The sequence below is a fragment of the Bacillus rossius genome, assembly GCF_032445375.1.
Source record: "Bacillus rossius redtenbacheri isolate Brsri chromosome 9 unlocalized genomic scaffold, Brsri_v3 Brsri_v3_scf9_2, whole genome shotgun sequence".
NCBI lineage: Eukaryota > Metazoa > Arthropoda > Insecta > Phasmatodea > Bacillidae > Bacillus > Bacillus rossius.
The window spans coordinates 5,451,877-5,464,484 of record NW_026962013.1 but is presented as its reverse complement, the minus strand read 5'-3'; the positions used below and the strand labels follow the sequence as shown (position 1 = coordinate 5,464,484).

Genomic DNA, 12,608 nt, shown 5'->3' with positions numbered 1-12,608 from the left:
ATGAAATAAGTGTATTGGGAACAGACTAGCTTAGATATATGTTGATTTTGTAATCATTAAAATATAAAAATGAAATTTACCACGCGGACACATAAAAATTAAAAATTATTTTTCACATTGTGGCATAATCAACAATATGTAAATGAATTTAACTTTTCCCGTGTGGCAACACTGAAAGCAGAGCTAGCTCCACGCACTGTGACCCGAGAGTTTGCCTCGTGAGTCTTCCTCCTCACCATAAAGGTCAGCCGCGTGAAGGCAAGACCGCGCTGTATCGCAGATTTGGTCCTGGTCACACTATCTCCCGCTCGAGATAGCTACAAACCAAAATACAGCGAACCCTTTACTAACAGTCCTGTTTGTGAGATTCACTCTTTTACTCTATGCCAGGCCTGCCGTTTTTACGGATTTTATCCGTTTTCACGGATATTTGAAGCTTAAAACGGACTAACGGATAAACGGCATCATTCACGGATATTTACGAAACTTCGCCGATATTTTCATATTTGAATTTCGTTCGTGTAAATAATTACATTATACTACCTATTTGAAGTTGTCAAACCATAGAAGCATCCAACAGTAAAACAAACACATTAGGTGTAGCGCCATGGAACTTCCCGGAACTTCCAATTGTTTAACCACAAACCAAAAACATATACTCCCACATATCGTTTCATGAAGTACAATATCTATGGTCTCGGGGAAATGTTTTTTGTTTGTTGAGTTAAACGCTAAGAAGTGTCATGGCGTCAGTAAACATTGGTATATTTTGCCATAACAATGTTTTAGGTGTGGAATTTGTTTACAAACTTCTTACGTGATTTAAGTACAGTAGAACCCTGTTATAATGTTCCTGCATATAATGTTTTCCTGCTTATAATGTCATATTTTTAAAGTCCCAATATTTCCTCCATAAGGACAATGTATTTATTTCCTGCATATAACGTTCATAAATAGTGTAATTTCCTGCTTATAATGTTTGCTTTCTAACATTCAATAAATGGGGAAAAAATGTTTTAAAACCAAATTATTCCAACACTTATTATAAAAAGTTTCCTTTATGTATGTTTACAATCACTGCCATACAATACATGAAGTTTGTTAAAATACAATTTTATGCAATATACTGAAGGTACACAATGTTCATAGTTACGTGCAGTTGGCACCCTTAGTCAACTCTTATCTTCCTTGCCATTCCAGTGGGTATTCAGATGCACGTACATAGTCCTACAATATTTAAGTTGCCAACCATTGAGCGAGGGCATAACTAAAAGTGATTTCTATTGCTTACAATTTTTTTTTCATTTTTCATTCATACGTAGGAATTTCAAAATTAAACATTTTCAGGTGGCGAAGGAGTAGACGTTCTCACTCTGAATGTTGTCATCGTGAATCGTGAGACAATTATACAAAAAATGTGGCAGTGTATCTTTAAAGACAAACAAAATTTAACCAGGGAACAAGATGAAGTTGAAAAATTGTTGGCTTGTTTCAGAAAATTCATGTATCAAGTATAATATCTTTGGTTTTAACATTAAAGTTGTTTACATAGCTTGGTGAGTCCATTGGTACAAAGCTCGAACATTGTTAAGTGCTAAATTGAGATTTCCTGCTTATAACGTTTTCCTGCTTATAATGTTTTTTTCTTGTGCTCCCTTGAAAAACATTATAACAGGGTTCTACTGTAGTAGTTTTGGTCTTAGCTGATTGTGATGGAGAAAAAACGAAAGGCTTCGCCGGACAGGTCACTTTATAAACAGCGTTATCGTAAAGAATGGGAGGAAGAATTGAAATGGTTGAGGCGTGGCAAAACGGAATTTTCCGCCGTTTGTTAGACTTGCAACTCGGAACTGAACGTGACAAAGGGCGGCTTGAAGACGCAAGTTCATGCGAAAAACCAACGAGCTGCTGATCCGAGTTGTTCTTTGACGAGTTTTGTAACCAAACCAAACAAAATAATTGATGCGGAACTGTTATGGGCGAACTTCGTTTGTGAAAACAATTTATCTGTGAAACTCGGTGATAATTTTACGAAACTTGTCCCGCAAATGTTTCCTGATAGTGAAATCGCAAGAAACTTTCATTGTTCTCGCACTAAAACTAGCCAGATAATTATTCAATCTTTGGGTACATCAGCTGCAGATTATGTTACCTATGCAATGAAAACACAATTTTTCACACAGATGATTGATGAATCAACTGATGTTACAGTCACTAGGCAGGTTGTAGTGTTAGCAAGGTTCTTTCCATCTGAGATTGTTGAAACTCATCTGTACAAAGTAATGCCTTTGAGTGGTGCTGCAACTGGAGAAAATCTGCTGTGGAAAGGGTTTTCAGCAATCTCAAGATGGTTAAAACTGTTCACAGATCGTCAATGGAATCACCAATGCTAAATGCGCTGTTGCATTGCAGAATGAGAATATCTGCAGGTCTGGCTTTCAAGCCCACTGATGAGATGCAGAAAAGAGCACAAAACATGAAAAAGTAGCTAGTTAATGATGTGAAATACATTTTTTTTATTAAACTTGTAAATAACTTCAGTTGTATGGATATATTTATAGTTTGTAAATAAGAAAAGCACCAAAGCCTATACTGAAGAGAAATTTTAAAATTATTTTTCATTTTATTGTGATACCAACTACAGTGAAACCTCTATTTAACAAATCTCAAGGGACCAAAATTTGTTGTGTTTGTTGTATAGGGGTTTGTTAAATGGAGGTTTCGCACAATATATTTCTAGTCATCATAAAGCTTCACATAAATGGCTAGAACTGTCTTTCTGACTGTTTAATACGATATGAGGAATTAAACATGAAAAAGCACATATAATACACTTGTTTATTGGCCAACCATTTGATGCTTGGAAAATATCAATTCCCATCCCCAGTGCTTCCTGGCATGCCTTTTCTTGAAAAATCGGCCCCGAGACGTTGATGTTAGATGCCCTAGCCGCCATTAACCAGTCAAAAAGTATCTTGTCTAAATCATCATTTTTACATACTTTCACACGTTTTCGATCTGTTCCCGGTTGGATAATATGGTCAAAACTGTAGACGCCGGGATGTCGAAACGTTTAGCTATATCACTTTTTTTGTCACCTTCATCAACTGCATTTAAAATTTCTAATTTTATTTTAACGTCAATCTGTTGCCGCTTTTTAGGATTAGAATTCATTTTAAAGTAATAACGTGTTGATTTCCGTAACTACGTGTGGAATAAATAAACAACAGTTGAAAACTGAAAAAACGGAAATTGTACTACACCATAGTTAAAAATATTTGCGTGTGCGCATCTTTAACCATAGAAACGCAAAATATACTAGTTGTTCGTCTTGCCACAGCGATGGTACGAGAGGTTTCCGCCACTAGCGCTAAATGTACCCGCCATTTTGAACAAAGTGTGGCATGTATACACGACGTGCGTTATCCATGATGCTTTGTTTATTTATGTCTTCCGCAATGGTGCATATTATTTTAAGGTTATACGCACGTATTTTTAAGCAGTGAATGCAAAAAAAATTAGTGGATGTCTTGTAGGAGATATTTATTTTTGCGTGTTTTCCAAAAGCGGCAGTTCGTTGTAAAGGGAATTTCACTATTTCAGAACAAATAAAATTCGGTATTTAGAGGTTAAAACAGCATTGATCTTATGGCGGTTCGGCGGGACCAAAATTTTATTTCGTTGTATGGGGTTTTTCGTTAAATAGAATATTCGTTAATGGAGGCTTTACTGTATTAGTTTTGTAATGTAAGTGGAAAATCTGAAAATTTTTTTACATTCATTTGATTTTTTTTTTTAAATTATGTTTTGGAATGCAAAGTATATTTAAAATTACAGCGAAAAATAAATTGTGTCAATTACGGCTATAAATTTTACAGGAATTTTAAATGCTGTAAAGAGGATTTAGGAACCTAATTTGGTGGCAGGCCTGGCATAAAGTGTCACAGTATGAAATTAATGGGAAAACATGTTTTCCACTGCTTTGTAAACTTGCAAAGGCAATGCTTATTCTTCCACACAGCAATGCAGGGGTGGAAAGGATATTTAGTAAGCCCAACTTTATCAAGACAGCGCACGGTCATGTCTTGAATCGCCAATGCTAAATGCTTTGTTGCATATCTCTTCTAGGAAGAATATGGCAGAATTCCAGCCAACAGAAGAAATGAGGAATAGGGCAAAACATCTGAAAAAGTGATATTTAAATACTGACAGTGGTGAAGTGTAGGCTACGTGTGTGTAAATACTTGTATAAAGTGTTAAAAATTGAATTGTTTTGATTGAAGAATAGTTACGTACATTATGATCGAGTAATTTTCATAAAAATTGCATATTTTATTGTATTTTTTAATGTACAGGATTTTACAGGATATTTTATATTCAAAACAAGGATATTACAGGATATTTCACATTTCAATCAAGGATATTGTTTTCAAAGTGGTGGCAGCCCTGCTCTATGCTGACTTGTACTCATTTTCTATATAGCAACTGGATTATCACTTATTCTGTTCAAATACACTGTTATACAGCTTACTTATGCTGCTGTGCTAAATTTCGACTGCCTATTGAGTTATCTTTAGGGCACGGATATTTTGAGTTTTTTTAACACTTAAAAAAAAAATAAAAAAAATAATAATTAAATAAACACCACACCCACCAAACCAATTGTTTAACTGAGATGTTCTGAAAACCATTCGAAAATTAATCGACCCCCAAACATTATACAGTTGAATCTTGATCAACAGAGTTAATTTGAAGTGCAGAAACCTCTGCTAAGGAAAATTTAGGATAGCATGTATTGGTTTTCAAATTGGTCCAAAGGTATAATTTTTCGGGGTGATGTTTTTCCAGCTCTTCCTTCAGCGTAGATTCTTTCATGTCGCTCCACGGTATGGCCAAGCAAGTAAATGGTATCTTTGAGGTTTATTTTTTTCCTTCAATCCATCAACAACGGTTAGATAATTTTCTAGGTGGTCCGCGAGCTGACGCTTCAGCAATCTTCCGATGGTGACGAGGGTTTCGAGGTCACCCCAGTCACGGGGACTTGACCGGTGCGAGAGATGCCGCCCACCGAGGTCCACTCACCAGACCCGCCAGTCGTCCGTGTTGAGCGCGAGGTCGTGCGGCTCCGAGTGCGGCGTGCTGTGGTGCTTGAGGGCGTGGCGGCGCCGCATGCGGCCGCACGCCACGTTGCCGCATTTCAGGCACAGCCACAAGTTGGGGCTCCACTCCTCCTGCAACAGTGATTGTGATCGGTTGTGATTTCGTGGCTTCGAATTTCATCGCAATCAGCATCTCCCTTGTCTCCAACCTGGTCGATACTGACCAAATTACTACTTGCAGATGGATTCAAATAAATTTCAAAGTTAAATATATATCATGGTTTACACACTGTAATTTAAAATACTTCAAATCTAACCAGTGTATACTAAACTTACCAACTAATTAGTAGTACTAATTTTCCCATGTTTGTAATGTGTCGTAAATGTAAATGAATACATACACCACAGGGGATAAAAAAATTTCATAACCCAAGGGTAATTTAATACGTTGAATATTTCTTCAAAACTAAAATTTCTGTGCTTCTGCTCATTATAGCTATTAATGTAGACAATTCATTTCATAAATCTTAAGTTTTTGTTTTTTATTTAAATGCCTAATATGTTATATACAAAAAAAAATTACTTAGTTTCTATCTATAGTAAAGTAAATAAGGGCAGTCTATAGCTGATACAACACAGAAAAACATCACACGAAAATGTACAAGCATTATGATTTTAGACTTTTAACATGGCATTTTTTTTTTAAAATTATTGAATGTTTTATCTCCAGACTGTTGTTTAAGATGCTCTCATCAATATAATGTAGCAGTACTGTTTAATGCACACATTCGAAGTGTCTTACCACAAATTGTTGAAGCAGTTGATCAATGTACTTATTATTACACGTGTTTTTAATTTTTAATGATACAGACAAAATCCACTATATTTTCAATGACAAAATTTTCTTTTCTACAACACCATGGAATGTTAAGTCTAGCTGCTATTAAGGAGCGGGCACCAGGGATTGGGGAGGCACACACTGCTGCCAACACGTACATCGTTCTCGTCCTCCGCGGGCTCCTTGCTCCGCACGCACTCGGCACACTCGCGGGGGATGTTCCCGCTCGGCTTCAGGGACTTCTTCACCTTCTGGAGGTCGACCGCCTTGGCGACGTGCGGGCACGCCACGGCCCCTGCGAAACACAGCACGCCTCCCTCGCCACACCGACACCACATTCGCGGCCCACCAACACAGCCACCTGAGCACTACTAGCCACACGCCGGTGGTTCCAGCAAGGCCTGTCAAGCAACGGCCTGCCAAAACCCCGGAAATTCAAAACAAGTCACGTTACAACTCTAACCTCAACTCAACACAAAAAAAAAGTATTAAAAATAAACCAATTTAGTTTTTAGGGCCCCGCCCACCCGGGCACACATACGGTGCGCAGAGCTTCAGGAAAAACAACGCGATTTCAAAACTACTCAAGATATCGCCGTGGGATCTGCTTACAAAAAGCATTTAAGAGTTCGCTGAGGGCCGAAAGGTACTTTTGATTTAGGATTAAGTTTTTAAACTGTATTTTTAGAAGAGTGAAAATGGCTAAAACACAATTTTTCAGAGTAATTTTTAGACGTAAAACAACCAGTAAAGATTCTGGAAAGCACTTAAAGGACTTGCATTACACCTTTATCTTCATTTCTCTGCCATATAATGTTACGGTCACCGCTCAAATTTCACAGTTATCCTGTGACGACGAGAAGACTGCGCGCCAGTCCAGAGGAGACACCGCGCTAGAAATACCAGCGAGCGTCACGCTTATTATCCCGCCTCACTAACACACATACACCCCTGACGAGGCGGGCCTCTTAAGTGATCTTTTTTTGTGATAAGCCGTGTCAACTATTGATTCCAATTTGCACATGTTCATGTTGACTTGTGTTAAAGTCTTCCACGATTACCTACAAAATAAGAATATAATAATGTAGTGCATTCTTGAATGCATGAAATACTCAAAAATTTTTACACCTGAAACAGTTAATCAGGAACACACCCAAAATGGCTTTCGAAAAGCCTACAATGACAAAAACACTAGTCAAATAATGACTTGCTCTTGTAAATTGTAGAAAAATTTTCTTTTTCTTTTCTCATCAACATTCTGGATACGTTATTGAAGCTTCCAAAGATTCTGGTGTTTCTAAGCAGAGCCCAACAATTTCATTGCAGGAAGTCTACAAATTCCTGGTGAACCAATTTCAGGACTTTATATCAGAACCATTTTTATATATAACTAGCTGCAGTTTCCCAGGCTGAACACAAACACGAAAAAAAAAAAAAAAAAAAAACACTTTGATGTGCTAATTTCCATGGCGATCTGTCAAATGGTGTCTGAGTTTATCGACGTCATACATACCAGCATCCAATTTTATATACGTATGGATGAGCAAATGACAATAAGAAATACATACAATATTCAAAGGAAAGAGCTGATTTTTATGTTAGACAGCTAAAATATTTTAAAAGATGATACACATTGATTTTAAGTGGAAAGTCTCCAACTATTTATATTATACGAGAGACTATAAAATAGGTAATGCAAAATTAAAAAAAATTCATGTTAGCAAAAGGCTACTACAAATTACGATATTTGTTGACTCCCAGCACCATTACAGATTATTTCAGGACTTTTTCTTGTCTTTCGTAACCAGTCCTTCAATTTTGTTACTTTCCCATAACTTTCGTCACTTCCGCGACAATACAATCATGGAGGAAAATGCCTGTCTTACTCACATGGTAGCCAAAACTTCTCTTAATCAGAGCTTACGACCTAGCACTACTTAAACTACACTTGCGTTACGGGGTCAATGGACTATAGTCAGATTACACATGACAAAAACTGTTTATTCATTAGATAAAAAATGTACTTCTGTAAGCACAACAGAGCATTAACAACAGCTCCTTACAGGCCCTGCCTCTCTGGACACACATACGAAGAGCAAAGCTTCAGAAAGTTCCACACCATTTTTTAACTGCTCAAGACATCAGAGTGGTGTATGTTTACAAAAATCATTTAAGAATGCGCAGAGTGCCAATGAGTTGGCCAATTTCCGTATTACGTTATTAAACTGTATTTTCGGATAAGTGAAAATGGCTAAATTTGTGTTTTCAGAATAATATTTCGGCATATAAACCCGGTACATATTCTTGAAAGCACTCAAGTTTACACCAAACACAAAAGCATTACATCTTTAACTCCATTTCCCCACCATATAATGTTGTGGTTACTGCTCAAATATCATAGTTGCTCTATGCACGAAAAGAAGACTGCGTGCTGGTTCAGAGCCTTGTGCTTAGAGACGATACCGCACTAAAGGCACCATCATCCCGCCTTATCATCCCACCTTGCTAACACAAGATACACCCTTTACTAAGCAGTCTCCTTAAGCTTTTTGAAACTACTACATTCACTAGCCTGCCATCACTATGAAGAGATAAAGAACTGATACACGCAGAAAGCATATCTGACTTCGAATTAATGCTGTTAAATTAGCATGGTTTTAAGTAACCACGACAATGAATCAGAGCATGATTGAAGTAGCACATAGTCTTGAAGTAGCATTTTTGCCAATCAAGGTGAATTTTTAATTTCAGTGCAAGCACAATGTATGGTAATGGCAATGCAATGAATTAATATGATAAATAAAAAAATATATCACCATTTCCTTAGAAACTAGACCATTCCTCACTGTCATTTACCAAAATAACCACAAAAATATCACAGACACCCACGTGTGTACAGCTAATGTTTTTATAACACCATCTGCCAAGTCAGCAGCGCCTCTAGAGAAAAAAAAAACCCAGAAACTTTCAGCGCAAGTGAGTTTCGCACCTACAGGATGTACCAGTAATAAATCATTACCTATAGATTCATGTATAACTAGCTGATATGCATTTAGTAAACAACAGATCAGGAAATACATGATATTTTTTATCTAATATTGAAAAGGACCGTCTATACTAATAACATGATTATTTTGTTCCCCAGAAATTTTAGCACCTACTTGGTACCTGTAATTGCCAAGAACTATTCTGTAAACAATTTATTTCCTAAGTTTTTTACATTGTTATTTTTATTTTAGGATGTTTAGGCACAAAGTGTTTTTTTACTTTTATTTTAATGTACTCCTGCAAATTGATACTAGAGGAAAATTGTCCAATTGAACTAATGGTAAAAAAATACAATGACTGCACGGTTCAAAACTGAATCATTTTAATTAACATACTCGCTTATGAAAAAAACATACTCGCAACAGTATAAGTTTACTATGGATTGACGGGACCTAGGCCACTTTAAATCAAATCAACACATCTAAACTTGAATTCAGGTTCACATGTCATATACACGTGGGACGCACGGCTTGCATGCAAGTTACCACGTGACGTACCAATTATGCTGGACTGCGTCTCGTCACCGGACTCCGTAGACTCCTCCCCGTTGGCTTCCTCTTGCTGACGATTCTTCTTTTTCTTTCCCATCTTCCAAACTTGTTCCTGCAGTTCACTCTACGACCACTACTCTGCCACTGCAAAACCAAAACCTACGACATGCGAAATGCAATCACACTCCAGCAGCATTCATGCAGCAAACAGCCCTTCCAGCACAAACAAAACTCAATTTTTGACGTGATAACGTCTTATAAATCGATGAACGCCGGCTGCACGCACGAAAAATTGTCACGTTCCGCCTGAGCCGAGCGTGCAAGAACCGGCCAACCGCAGTGCGAGAAAATCTTCTATAATATCAAACAGGTTAAGGCGGGCTTTTTAAATAATGTTCGTTTTTATATTTAAACAAATTATTTAAATTAAATTTGCACAAACTGTAAATAATATTTGAAATTTAAAAAGTATGAAATTTTTCATCAATGTTTTATGTTTGTCAAATTAATTTCTCACAGCCAGTGATCAATTGAAAGTAGGGTGCTTTGAGTTCAGCCTTTTCTTACAACTTTCTGCTTCACAAAGCTATCGTTCCAGACAGAGAGAGGCTGAATATATAAATTTAGGTATAGAAAAAAATTATGAATATTTTAAAAAAGTAACACAATCCTTTTAATGAACAGACTAGTAGACCTAAATTAGTTCTGCAATCAGCAATAAGGCATGTGAACAGTTGGTTAAGTTACGTTGATTAAATATAGGCCTACTGTAAAATGGTGTGAATGATTGGTTATGAAAGAGAACCAGTTTTCTGAAAAATAAATAATTAAAAATTTCACAACGATTTTACTTTTACTTCCTGACTTTTTTTTTAAATCATTCTCTAAGAGGGCTGTGTAATACTTAAAGTAGATTACCAGTTATTTATCATTTCAATGACTGGTGAGGTTAGGTTACAAATTACAAAACTATAATATTGTGAGAATGGTCAGTTATGTTAGATACATTTAAAAAAAACTGCAAAATTGTTTGAACAATTGGTTAGGAATTACCAATATTAAATGTTGCTAACTTAGTCCAACCAAAAGTCTTTACTCTTTTATAGTACTCGGCAGATTGAAGGAGCCTTAAAACAAAAACCAGAGTAGCTGCCCTCGAAGCTGATACACTGGATTACACCCAAAAGTGTGTACGTTAAGGTGCACTATGCGTGCACAACATAGAAAGTCGTTTTTAAATTCTAAGGCATCCTGGACTTGGCAATTTATCCTGAAATGGAGGTATTAATAGCCAGATTGAAGGTGCCTTAAAAAAAAACCAGAGTGAAGTTGTAGGTTAAGTTTAATCAATATTCTACAATAAGTTGAGCTAATACACAGCCTGTATAAGGTAGTTTTTTTATTAGTAATTTGTAGGTTAAGTTGCATCAATATCTAATAATTGAGTTAGACCTGTATTGCACCGTCTTTCATCGATTTGCCCGATTTTTATAGTACGGCATTGTAAATACGGTACCTCTTTGGAAATGAATCCAGGATTTGAAGCTAACTTATCCTCAGTCCTACCTAACCACACATTATGATTTTACAAAAAATTTATGCACCTAACCTAATACAACTACTCTTTAAAATGATCAGTTACACGTCAACTACTAGAAGAATCACAATGCCCTCTTAGATAATGATTGACAAACATGTCAGGAAGTTAAAAAAAGAAAAAAATTACTTTAAAAGCTTTATGATAATTTTTAAGGAAAGGTAGTTTTCCTTCAGAATTACCAAAATATTAGAACACCTCCTGAGAGTAGAAAAAACATGACACGGTAAAAAAGGGGTAACCTAACAAAATTTAACTGTTGCAGGTCTTAATTGACAACTAAATGATGCCTGCAGTGTTCAGATATATATAATCGACCTGACAATTTCATTAGACTAGTTTTTCAATACAAAGAAATCGGGTCACGCTCAAGTCATCATGTTAAATCGCATAGCAAACACACTTTAATTCACGATAGTGATTTACACAAAAGTTTAGAAACTATTTAAATAATTCCGATTTAAAAAAACAGTCCATTTACGATTAGTCCAACGTGGATATTATGTTACACCAACATGGCATCACTCACAGAAATAAGTTACAATGGCGATAGGCAGCCCATTTCAATGGCATAATTTCGTTGTAAAATTGTAAATATTCCATGAATAAAATTACTCACAATTTCGCCCACAAAGAAAATAAAGCTTCACTCGATGCTCACAATGTTATTCTTGGAAAAACGACGTGTCCTAGTTGTATTCTACTGTCTAGCCGTCCGGGTTTAGTTATCCACGAAATGTATACAAATCCCTTTTCAATTAATTGTAATAATTACTAAGATACACTGTAAGTTAATCTCATAATCATATGACGTTTATTCGTACAAAAATGCATTTCTAAATTCACACACGACATTCTCCGTCCAAAACCAATGTCCGCATAGATATATTAACATTCAAGTGGCACACATAAGGGTTTGATATAATTTCATAAAGAAGGAAATACTTGAAATATGTATAAGCTTATTAAAAAAAATATGAAATATTTGAAAAGCAGGAGTTTAAATTAAGAAAAATAAATAAATAAAGGTAAGAAAATATTTTGCTCTTCTGTAATTAAAAACTTATGTTTAAACAGTATTGAAAATATCATGTTTTCAATTTAACATACATATTTTGGTGATTGGTTCGACATCGCTGGGCGTTGGGTTCAGTGCAACCAAATTGTAATATTCTGTATAATATTTTTATGTTCAGACAAATTTTAAAAAATCCTCAATTGTTTATATTTTGTAGTTAAGTTGGGTTTACGATTGATTTCCTTAAGAATTATAACTTAACATCGAGCATACGATTAAGTCAAACTATTGACATCGACCCAAGTGTCTCCTCGGCTCCCTCAGGCCGTTATGCCTCGTCAACGTCCTCCCTTGTTTCCCCAGTGCAACCATTAGTGCAGTGCTTCGGCCAGGGACGCACCCGCGTGCGCCCTAGCATGCCAGTGGCTTCTTTTGTGCAATAATAATTCTGTGTTTGTATATTTTTCCCAAATGGTCACGGGCCTCAACGAGTATGTAAATAATGTAATCGTAATTT

General features: G+C 36.2%; 1 protein-coding gene across 2 annotated transcripts in view; it reads right to left on the bottom strand.

The window, feature by feature from the left end:
- The window catches only part of LOC134543293 (ubiquitin carboxyl-terminal hydrolase 16/45), a 39,395-nt gene extending 27,454 nt beyond the window's left edge, over positions 1 to 11,941 (bottom strand). The window contains exons 1-4 of one of the 2 annotated variants that reach the window (XM_063388203.1): positions 11,693 to 11,941; positions 9,483 to 9,635; positions 6,096 to 6,232; positions 5,083 to 5,231 (exon numbers count right to left, since the gene is read on the bottom strand). In XM_063388203.1, coding sequence (XP_063244273.1) covers positions 5,083 to 5,231; positions 6,096 to 6,232; positions 9,483 to 9,573 — 377 coding nt within the window. In that variant the 5' untranslated portion in view covers positions 9,574 to 9,635; positions 11,693 to 11,941. The remainder of the gene's footprint in view (positions 1 to 5,082; positions 5,232 to 6,095; positions 6,233 to 9,482; positions 9,636 to 11,692) is intronic. The other variant, XM_063388202.1, reaches the window with a different exon arrangement.
- Positions 11,942 to 12,608: the final 667 nt, after the last annotated feature.